At 33.7% G+C, this 12479-nt stretch overlaps 1 protein-coding gene across 8 annotated transcripts in view; it reads left to right on the plus strand.

Annotated features, from left to right (window-relative positions):
- The window catches only part of Raskol (Ras GTPase-activating protein raskol), a 201709-nt gene that overhangs the window by 97153 nt on the left and 92077 nt on the right, over positions 1 to 12479 (plus strand). For 4 of the 8 annotated variants that reach the window (XM_070313501.1, XM_070313505.1, XM_070313506.1 and 1 more), the window contains one exon: positions 9564 to 9626. The exons of the other annotated variants lie outside the window; for them this stretch is intronic. In XM_070313501.1, coding sequence (XP_070169602.1) covers positions 9564 to 9626 — 63 coding nt within the window. The remainder of the gene's footprint in view (positions 1 to 9563; positions 9627 to 12479) is intronic. 8 annotated transcript variants of the gene reach the window in all.

Genomic DNA, 12479 nt, shown 5'->3' on the forward strand with positions numbered 1-12479 from the left:
ATTTTTTTTTATTTGGAAAAATCATGGAATTTTCATGGAATTTTATTGGGACTCGGGAAATTAAAAAAAAAAAAATCTCATAATTTTACTCATATTGTAAGCAATCTACAATCTGTCGATAAACTAAATTGTGAATTGTGTGTTGAAAATATGTTATAAATATAGGTCCATCTCGTTTATATATTCAATCTCTTAACAAATTATTGAATGTGCGGTGCACATTGTTTATTTTAATTTTTAGTGATAAAAAAAGAAAAATATTATGCAAGTTGAAAATTTTTATCTTGACGAAAGCTTTTTTTTTTTTCCGGTACACTTGTAAATCTAGCACTTGAAACTTAAGTGGCTTTGTGTTTTTCCCTTGTTTGAGTGAAGAGCATTAGAAAACGCGTACAATAAAAAAACTTGTTTTATGAAATTGGAGTGGAAAAAAAAAATCTTTAAAATATTCTCTATACTTGGAATTTTGAAGGAAAATACCTGGAATGAGAGAACTTTCAGGGAACTTTCAGGGAATGTTTTACAAGATTTGAGTAGACATCCTGATGACCGTTAATCAAAGTTTCAAGTAACGGGCGCGATCTACTTTTATGCTAGATTGCGTAAACTTTTATATATGAGAATTTTTATACACGAGATTGAAATATGTGTGACGCGGAAAGCGGATTTTCTTAACACACTTTTATATACTTGAACGATTCTTTTTATGGCGCTGAATGAACAATCCGGGACGTGTGTAGGATAATGGCTCGCGCGATTAATAAGTATGTAGGTGAGCCCTACGCAATATATATCGCGTGCCTACGCACGTTAAAGCCGTACTTGCCTTTCCCGATAGTCGACGCCTCGCGATATATGAAAACTCGAATAATCGCCGGGCAATTTTAATTGTTCGAATCGTGCATCTAATGCTTCTTTTTCAATCAATTTTACATCGCCGAGTTATTCAATCTCGATCGCTCGATCAATGGACGATCCTTGTGGGAGGATAAAAATTTAATGAAAAAGTTTTCTCTCTCCTTTAAGTTTAATTATGTTTTATTTTATATTTATATAATATATATATTTTTATATATACATATATTTATATATATGAAATTAATTTTTTGTCTCGCGCAGAATGAATATTGCTTATTAAATTCATAAATCGACGATAATTAATACATTTTTATTATGTATTAATATTAATACATATTTATACATCAAATAATATATTAGTTTTTCCCATGTAACAAGTGAATGAATATTACTTATTAAATTGACGAAAATCTGGATTGCGTCTTTTGGCGAACGGATCTTAGATGTACCGTAGTCCCGCATCATAAAAGTTATGCGTACGGAAATACGCACAAAATACCAAGTTTCATACTAAACAGATGACACGCACCGATTCCTCGCGTTGTTCACGTGCGCATGAGCCATAACGCGCACCCACGTGACACGCTATTTACGAGAGAGGCACGCTCGTGTTGATACTCACGATCGCACACTGGCGACCGGTGACCGAGTAAGCGTAAGCGAGGGAGACCACGTTAATATTTACTTTCATACACAGTCTCCGTTGCCGGCAGTCCATTCCCGACTGTATCGTGTTCACTGTCTCTAACCGGCTGAGGGGGATCTCTCGGTGAATCCGATCCGGTGTCTCGGCCCGTCGATCCTCGACGCGATACTTCAGTCGACGATAATTACCGTCTTATTGATACGCGAGACGAATAAATTATTTGTGAAGACGGACATATGTATGTGAACAGTGAATAAAACGGGGCACTCTAATTTTTCGTATCGTACAATTCTGGACAAAAATATTCTCGATAGTTCAAAGTGATTGATCAGAGATCGTTAGGCATTCATAATATTCGCTAATATGATGTTTTCAAGTTGAATAGGCTATCTTCAATTAAGATCTTTGAAAGTAATAATAATCGGTGTTTGCGCGTTGAATTTTCTCTACAAAAATTTTTACCATCAAAAGAAAATACAAAATGCAAAGTGGTTCTGGATACGATATTCGTCAAACGATATCGGAGTTATTTTTCTAGAGTGGTTTATTATGATATTTATAATTTTTTATAAAATCGACAAAAAAATATACAATTGTTACCTGCAATTACAGTAAAGTCTGATCAAAACTGGAACCTGATAACGGTATACTCGATACAGTATACATATCTGATATAGTGATACCTTAATTGGGTCGACAGTGACAACTTGCCGAAGATATAAGTGACTGATATCAATACTATTTAATGGGGCTTAAGTGATTTATATATATATTGTCATGTGAATCGTTTATGACGCATATTTACATAATTTCTACAGATATACAAAGCGTTTTATCTATCGCAAATTATTTTGCTGCCGAATGATTGCAATATGATATAATAGATGCTACTTCCAGCATCAAATTAGCCAAAGAATTACAAGTTAGCTGGATGTTTTGCCATAAATGTTCATCGGTATCGATCTCCTGTGAACAGGAAGACTTTCCATAAAATTCATTATTATCCGCGAGGACCATAACCGGCTCTTGCGCGATCGTTAATGTCAAGAAAGATATATCTCGTCAAGTCGTCTCGTTTGAGTTGATAGAAAATCAAGGGACCGTAAAAAACGAAAGTTCCTCGACCGTCGTGTAATTTGCATGCCACACATTGTCGGAAATTGCGAAAAGTTTCGAGACACGCTGTTCATATTCTTCTTGTCGATCTTTGGTTATCGATCTTTCTCCTCGGCATGATCGATACTTCACGGAATGACATCAATGGAAATGCTATGAGCTACCGCAAGTAATAGCGAAGGATGACGCGCGAATGAATGTAAGACCTCCTCGATCTCGCGATTCTTACAAAGATAGATGATCTAACAATCGCTCAAGGACGATTCCCGACGATTCTTGTGAGATAATCTACATCGTCAACATGAGGATCCGTTACGTGCCACAGGATACCGGGAACTGCCATAGACGTATGTTACTTTTATTATATAATTATATGATGGTTAGAAAATACGTTACGAAACTTATTGTATCTTATGCCAGGTATATAAATATGAAACCGGAATTTTTGTATAGAAAATACACGTTTATTGTATGAAAATGATAAAAAATATTTTATTCCAAGTATTGCCCATTGCTAGCTATACATTTTTCCCATCTCTCTGACAATTTGTCGATGCCACGCCAAAAAAACTGTTGCTCCTTTGAGGCAAACCAGTCATCGAGCCATTTTCGTACATTTTCGTAAGAAGTGAAGCGCTGCTCGGCAAGTGCGTGTCCCATCGATGCAAATAAGTAGTAATCGGATGGAGCCAAGTCTGGTGAATAAGCCGCATGCGAAAGTATTTCCCAACTAAACGCCTCAATCGTTTCCTTGACCGGTTTTGCTGTGTGTGATGGTGCATTATCGTGAAGCAAAATCACTTTGCGTTGCCTTTTTTGATATTCTGGTCTTTTTTCACGCAAAGCTTGATTCAAATCGAGTTGTTGTTGCGTTTGAGCGTCATCCTCATCCAACAATGTTTGCAATTCGCTGTCTTCAAACTTTTTCGATGGTCTTCCACGTTCTTCGTTTCTCACGTCAAAATCGCCACTTTTGAATTTTTTAGACCACTCAAAGCACTGTGATTTACCAAGAGCACGCTCACCGTAAGCTTCGACAAGCATTCGATGCGATTCTGCAGCAGTTTTCTTCAAATGGTAACAGAAAATCAATGCTGTCCGCAAATCGTAGTTTCCAGGCACAAAATTCGACATGTTCAACGCTATTAAAAATTATGTTGTTGTATGAAACTTGTATTGTTGTGAGTTGAAAATCTTTATCAGATGTCAAAACAAGAAAATGGCGCTAATGACGCGGTTTGACGGTAACTACATCGACAGCTAGGGCCAGCTATGGGCAAATTCCGGTTTCATATTTATATACCTGGTAAATGTCAAGAGGAAATTTCACGTGTAAATTTCACGAGACATTCATTGCCAAAAATTATTTACAATCGTCCGCATATTCACGTGGCTTCTCGCTCCAGTAAATTATATTGTAAAATTGATCCACGCGATCGTAAAGGCTGCGAAATTATTTGACGGCATAGAAAAGCACAAGTATCTTTATTACAGACGCAAAATTGGCGAGATTATTTTTTATATTTCTCAATCACATTTAAATTTCAATATTACACAAGTGTTTATACACTTTATATTAATTTTTTTCTACTTTTACATCTCTCTTTCTATCTTCAATTTTTCCTTGATATCGGTCCTAACTTGGTCAGTCTGATGCTGTTTGTTACCGAGTCGAGTGTCGTGCAAGGGAAAAAGGTGATCCGTTATACGCGTGATATGTGTGTTTTGCGCTATATCTCTTCTGGAGTATCAAACTCGATTCTGGCGCGTCTTTCTCGTCTTTCTCGGAGTAAACCGACAAAAGTCCGTTTTAAACGTGCGCTCAATTTCGGTGAACCTCATATTGAAACGTTATTCCCATCGATTCATCATCGTTGAAACGAAGGAGAACGAATTTTCAATTTTTTTCTCATGGCGAACGCAATTTAATCGTTATTGCTTTGGTATAAATCAGACAGCAACATGCATTTACGTATGCGTTAGAATAAAAGATCACTACGCTATATTCCGTTACTTTACGTCGTAAAATTGAGGTAAAAATCCCGTTAATTTTCTCTGTCAAGTAATTTTTATATGTATATCGTTATTTTTTTTTCTACGTGTTTTTCTCTATCCCGTTTCATTCGTCAGTCATGATTTTACGTGCAATTTAGCAGAAAGTTAAATAACGCATTTTGTATTTTGTATGTACAATATTTTGTTGTAACTTGCAAAAGCACTCTTTGCTGGTATATCCATTAAAAATATTATTAACAGAGAGACATTCGTACCAGTATCAAAAAAAAAAATACAAAAGGAAATATAAAAGCACGCGCTTTTAAATTAACCATAATTCTGCCTCTGTGTAACTTTACTAAAATGTAAACGACCAAATCGAGGGAAAATATTTCGAGGATATATATATACAATTTCCCAGATGTGTTTTAATAACGCCAGGTAATACCATTAAAATATATAATTTTCACAAAAATATTGCCTCGCGAAACAATTATATGAAAAATATAAGGGGGCTTTGTTACGGCCGTCATTTGCAGCATTTTCCCCGTATTTCTTGTTTTATTTATTATGATTTTACATACGGCTAGATTGTCGCGTATAAAGTCACTTTTGCAAATTTAGGCAAATAAAGAGATAAACTTCATTCTTCAATATTTTAATAAGTATAATTCTTTTTTACAAAAATAAAATTTTTAATACAGAGAAATGTAGTTTTTCTTTTACAAACTACGTTGATGCAAAATCATTTTTGTTTGACGAATTTATATTTTTTTAAATAAAGCTTTACATAAACAATACCGAAACTTTTTAAAAATACGAAGACCGTGACCATTAAAAAGTTATATTTTTTATCTCAATCTTTACAAAACTGCTCTATTGTATTTCGAATAGATAACACGATATAAAAGACGAGTATAAGCAAAAACACAGGATTTTAGGATAAAAGGCTTTCAAAAGTTTTGACATCATTGTTATATATGTATGTTTAATATTTTTTTAAAGTATGTTTATCTAAAAATCATTATTTATATCTCACAATATCTAGAAAGCTATTTGCTCTTTTTAAATAAAAGAAAATTAATATTTATATTAGTCATTTTTTACTGCACCTCTTTTTTATATTTTATATAAAATATAAAATAAATTTTTTAAATATAAAATAACTCAAAAAGTACTTAATGAAAAAATACTTTATTATAGTGTTTTGGAAAGCTCTCGATGTCAGCTACAAGAATACTAAATAAAAAATGGGGGTTTCCATTTAAGATTTTAAAGTTGACCTTCACATGACCTTCAAATGATTCTCCAAGGTCAAATTATTGTCACCATCTTATGGCCCCTTTGAAGCTACACAACTTTTGTTTGAAACATTTTTCTCTTCCGGGCTTGGTTTTTGAGATATTCGACTGGATGGATTAAAATGGGACACCCTGTATATATATATATATATACAATATATAATCTAGAAAAATTATAAGAAACGTCGTATAGATATCGATTAAACCTTGATGTTAATTATCTAGAGAACAGCAATTATTTGTCATGGTAAAGTGTGCTCTACGAAATCCATATTTTCACTTCTTCTCTTGGCGTGAACCGATTACGCGAGTAAGTACCGTAAAAGAAGTTGCACGAGCGCCTTCCCGTTTCGCTTTTACGCGCGCAAACGCCTTACGATGATTGTCAGGACGATCGTAAAATGGTATTCGAATTCACGCTGAAGAGAAATCGAAGCTACAGATACTAGGCCAATCAATCTTCTCGGCCGTATTTCGTGGCTCGTACGGAACGTATTATAAGTTTATCAGCTGCACTCTTTTAAAATTACAACATCCAATTCTAATGGAAAGAACGAGAAATTCTAAAAGCGGTTGGTTCACCGACACCGTTTCGGCATTTCACTTTTGATTTGACGTCGAGAAAAAAGATATCGTGATCATTGTGCGGAAGATGATTATTGCTGACTCACAAATGATCGCCATCATAATTATACCAATGATTATAAACTTGACGACTAACTCTCGTAATCGTTTTACGTAATACAAATTGTGGCAGTATTTCACTTCCCGTACAAAAACGAGAATATTTATCTCTTTGTAGTTATTTGATCATGTATTATTGTGAAATATTTATTGAATTATTAACTAGATAACATGGAAAGAAAAAAATTTCTCTACCATAGCTAATCGTGGTTTGCAAAGTAAATTTCTAAACTGCAGCAAAACGGTTTGCTGTTGCACCTAATAAATATATATTACAGCTAAGATGTTCGCTATTGCATTTAATAAACAGATGTTAAGTTAAGATGTTCGCTGTTCATATATTACGACTGAAATCTAGTTACCACACGCAGTTTTTAGCTACGGCAGCTAATTTTTTCTCCGTGTATGAATAACGAATCATGATATCGATTAAATTAAATTTGCACGAATTAATCTCGTTTGTGGTACATAATATTATATTTGTATATTTCTTTTACGCATATGCACAGACATAATTTTACAAGATAGTAAATCGATAGTTTTAACACGTGTAACTTATACTTTATTATTATTTAACGTTATCATACAACATCTTTTATTAATATTCTGTTTTTGCATTTTTTTTTTTTTTTTTTTTTTTGTATTAATTTCCTTAAGAAAGTCGATACTTTCACATAGTATGTTGACATTTTCTTGCAAATACAGAACTTAATTGGATATCAGATCGATTGTAATTACTATTGAGACTAAGAGACAGACTAACGACGCATTAATAGAGAGATGATTTGAGCTGTGTATGCCTTGTCTATACTTTCCCCGCGGAAGGAACTTATTACGCGAGATCGAGGCGGCTAAAAAGTTGCGCGAAATGTCCCGAGAGTAAATTTATTTTTGCGTTGACAACTTATTCCGGGACGACTTACATGCACTTAACGACTATTAGCAGCCGCAGTCGGAATTAAAATTCTCTCGCTCATGTTACGAAGAACGTTGTAAATCTAGTTTCGATAACGATTACGTGTCGAGCGATCAATCATCCGATGCAGTTTCTGTGAGGAAGCAAAAGAAACATTATTCTATCTTCTTTTTTTTAAACATTTTTCCTTTTGCAATAAGCAAGAATGATACTTTCGAAAATATTAGCAAAAACAGGATATAAGGACGATTAGATCTTGACAGAATTTGCATTTTCTCGCGCGAATCATGTTTTAGATAAATCGGGATTATTATGAATTTCTCTTTTCTTAAAAAGAGGGCACGATGATAATAAATTATCATGTATCGCGATACTTAATAATTATTGCCATGTTTATAGCGGTAAAATTATAGAGAGAGAGAGAAAGAGATTGCGAAAGATTATTCATATACTCTCCTGCTCTCTTTACACTCTTAGTTTAAGATATATTTTTAATTTTCCATCTTCCGTTAGGACTGTTTCCCTTATTTTTTTATAATCTTTTCCGCAACGTTTAATATTGCGTTTTTACGTTATATTATCGGAATTGGAAGAAATTTAACTGTATCGATAATAAATATGCGCTTATTTTATTCAAGGATATAACTCGATCAAACATTTTCGCGATTTTATTAGACATTCTCCTTTACTGTTATTATGCGCATCTCGCATATTTCAATGTCACCGAAGATCCACCGCAACTGTTCCGGGAGACGAGCGATTAGTTGAAAGATCTCCTTTAGCAGGTTGGGGAAAACGGTTCGACTAAACTGCCATCTGTCTCTTCATGGTCGAAATGCCCGCCATCTTACGGCGGTTGGCGCCCGTAATAATGCGTCGACGCACATACATGGTACGATAATAATTTCGCAATAGACGTCATTTTGTAGAAAGTCTCCTCAAGAATTCTGTCCGCGGCAGAATATTTTTCGATGGATGTGTATTGACGAAAGTTGAATTGTATGACGAATTAAGCTTGAATGAAAATAAGAAAGGAGATACTATTCGAAAAAAGGAGATGTAAAATATATAAATTATATCTACAATATATTGCTTTAACTCTTTACTTTTAAACTTCACCCTAAAATGTGATTATATTTTATATTTTTTGCACAATTTATATATATATATATACCATATATATATTTTTATGTTTGTTTGAGAAATATATAATGCAAGATTTAAAATTTTTAACTTTTTCTCAAAATTTTTCTTTTGCAATATACAAATTTATTTAATTTATTTAATTTGAGAAAGATTTTGATTCAAATCGCTGCATCTTGATCGAAATAAATCAGTTGTAGCGAGAATCTGCAGTCAGATCTCCTCGTATAATTTCTAGTCGTGCATTCAATCATAGAAGAAAGAAAACAAAAAGAATGCAGTCTGTAATTAGCACGACCACTTGGCGCGCGCAATTAGACGAAAGTGTCCACGTGCGACGAGCGGATGCAACCGTCTTACCTGTCAGCTAATCGTAGCTGTACTTGGCGCAGTCTCGGAACTTGGAACAAGAATTGGGGCGTGCTCTCTCTCTCTCTCTTTGGATACGGTCGGAGAACATTTATTATAGCCGTGCGATGCGCTGTGAAAAAGTTGTCCCCGCGAAAAAGTCGCGAAACGGAGCGCGTAACAGAACCGGTGCGGCAGAACTTCTGGTTCTGTAACCGTGGATGAGTGCGGTTGATGCTCCTGTCGCGGTGAATAGGGTCGCTATGATGATAATCTTCGCGTCGATGTTAGAAATAAAATCGATGCTATATAGTACCGTTAAGATGCTTTAACATTCTACAAGTATCGTTAATTAATATAAAATTTATTAAATAGATTAAATATAATAATCGAGAAGTTAACATTTTTATATGAAAAGCGTATAAGATCCTATTTTATATAATACTAAAATTGTTTTTAACAATTCACAAAATTAGTAATTAATATTGTTTCGAGTTTAAGAATTTTATTTGGCAACATCTCGAATAATTTGAATATTCTCTTTTCTGTTTTACAGGTGAGTCTAAAAGCAGATCCTTACCTAGAACTGCTCGATTAGAACGAAACCGTAATGTTGGAGGTGAGTGTCAAGCGTTCTTAATTAATACGTTCCTTTTTGGCGAATTTTCTCGATTACTTTCCTTTTTCATTTCACGTACAACAAAATATATGTGAGGCTATTTAAAAAGATGAATCGATTAGGTACAAAGTTGTACACCTAATACGATAACTATCGTATCAAGCTTGGAAATGTATCCAAGCTTTTTTAAATGACGAAAAGCGGTTGAATTATCGATGTTCAGCCTCTCAGCAATATCTTCAGTTGTAATCCTTGGATTTCTTTCCACTAAGGCATGCACAATGTCATCATCAATGCCAGAAGGCCGTCCAGAGCGGGGGGTTGATCCTCCATGTTGAAATCACCATTTCGAAATCTGCCAAACCACTTTTTGACTGTTCGGAGAGCAGGAGCGCGGTCCAAATGAACGCTTTGAATATTTTTTTCTGCAATCCCAACACTCACGCCTTTCCGAAATTCATATAGCATTACATGCCGCAAATGCACCTTTCGTTCTCCATTTTTAATGATTTCTCTTATGCACAAATGGACTTATCTGAACAATGTCTGACGCTAAATTGACATAAGACAACGTCATCTATTCGGTGTAAGCAACAATTACCACACGAAAACAATAGAACTCCGCCATGCAGTAACTTAATGCCATCTATGAAAATCGGGCACGAACTTATGCAATCATCCATTATATTATAGTGATAACAGAACTTATGACGCAAATATAATAGTCCTTGTAAGAGATTTCGTATTATGATGTATTAATTAATAAATTAATTACAAGATATATGAGAGAATTCTGATTAAATCGTACTTTGTGAATGATATCATGTCCGAGTTATATTATGTAACTAAGATTTAACGCAAGATGACGTCAGTTACAACGGTACTATAGAGAAAGTGCAATGACAATGCACATTGTTTACCTCTGATTCGCTGCCGTGTATCTTTAATGCGCATTGTTAAAGTTTACACTACCATATCGAAGACAAATCGATTGGAAGGGTGGAATCTCGTAGGCGCGAAGATAATGACTGGATTAATTCATTGGACAATTAATTAAGCGCGCAAGCACCTTGACATTCTTGTTAGTCTTATAAATAATAATCATTTTGCTAATCAACTAATATACGAATAGTAATGCTACTGTAGAAGGGCGAAAAGATTTCTTTATCAATGTGTAATATATGCGATTTTAAATCATCTTTGGAAAAAGAAAATAGAAAATAATTATTTGTTGTATGTGAGAGAAAAATAGATTTGTTAATTAAGACTAATATTTATATCTAACCAAGGATTTTTGTGAAAATAAAGGCATTGAAAATGCAAGAAAAAACATTTATCTATGCTGTATCCTCGGCAAAGCTGGATTTTTTTTTTATTTCGAGAGTTTTTTCGTACCTTCCTGGCATTTTCTTCTAAAACATTCGTATCGTAAAAATTTAATTATTCTCTATCGCACTTTGCTGCGATGTCTCTCTGTCCGGAAAAAAACGCCAGTTTTATGATAGCAACATTATATTTATATTATTCACACACATAACATTCTCATAGCTAATTTATGAAATTGACATAAACATTCTGTGGGCAGTTAAAATCGGCAGGAAATCAACTAATAAATTCGAATAACAGCATTTTACAATATATATATAACGGATAAATATTTTGTAAAATGTTTCAGAATTTATTATATCGAAAAATAAAAAGGATATCTTTTATTATACAATTATATAAATATTAAATATTTATATTCTGACACTTTTTAGATTAGCATATTGTTTTATACAAAGGAGAATATAGGAGATTTATATTACTAAATGTTGGATACGTCAGAAACTGTATTTTATGCAGAATGTAACTTTATCGACATTATGCTCGATACAAGAGAAAGTCTGCAGGCTAGCATGTAGCATGAGAGACGGCTTATATCGGAAACCATTGCAACGGTAAAAGCTGGTGTTGGATAAAGCAGAAATCTTCTACAATTAGTAGCTTTAACATGTGGCATATAACATTCAAAATAATTATATAATTAATATATTTTTCCTAAAATTTAAAACTAGATATTTTGTCGATATAATATCTCCTTAAATTATTGTTTTTTTTCTTTTTTTTTCTTTTTTTGTTTTTTTTTACATATACATATACTTGAGAGAAAATTGGAAATTATTTAAATAATAAAAATAAAAATGTATATCATGATATACATAGTCGGGAATAAAGGGCTGAAATAAAATAATAAAAAAATTTTTATTTTCAAATTTTATTAAACTCATTAATCTCTTTGTAACACAACTTATTAAATTGTTATATTTGAAATTATTTATAATATGATAATTATACATTTTTCGCAAAAACTGAATTGTTTTCGCAACACTGTTATTATAATAAAGTTTTACCAAAAGAATTATTTCTATTTCTTTTTAACGGAAGAAATAGCTTGACGATCGAAGCATGCAAGATGTCTCTCGTTGATTATCAATAACAATTATCGCGTATCGACTGCGAGGCCGTTATTTTGAAAACTCGACACACTTGAACTATTATGTCGAGCTTTTCACGTCGAATTCTTTCAACGCGTGTATGTTCGTCGTGTTGTGGATGAAGAGCCATTTAACGGTCGTACATCCCCTACAAGGCAAACGATGAAGATCACGGTCGGATCTTCGTATATGGCTTTCCATTCGTCGGATCATTGACCGTGTGAGGTGATACCGTATTCTTCAGCTTGACGTTCGTGCACGCAGGCAAATCAATTTCCACTTAAAGTCCGCTTAAAGCTGCTTCCTACTTGTTCCGCCCGTAAATACCTGTTGTACCTTTTTATCCATCCGCGATCTATCTTTGCTTGTTCCCGGA

This window comes from Polyergus mexicanus, unplaced genomic scaffold (genome assembly GCF_030449975.1).
Source record: "Polyergus mexicanus isolate NDT 795.1 unplaced genomic scaffold, iyPolMexi1.0 SCAF_24, whole genome shotgun sequence".
Taxonomy (NCBI): Eukaryota; Metazoa; Arthropoda; class Insecta; order Hymenoptera; family Formicidae; genus Polyergus; species Polyergus mexicanus.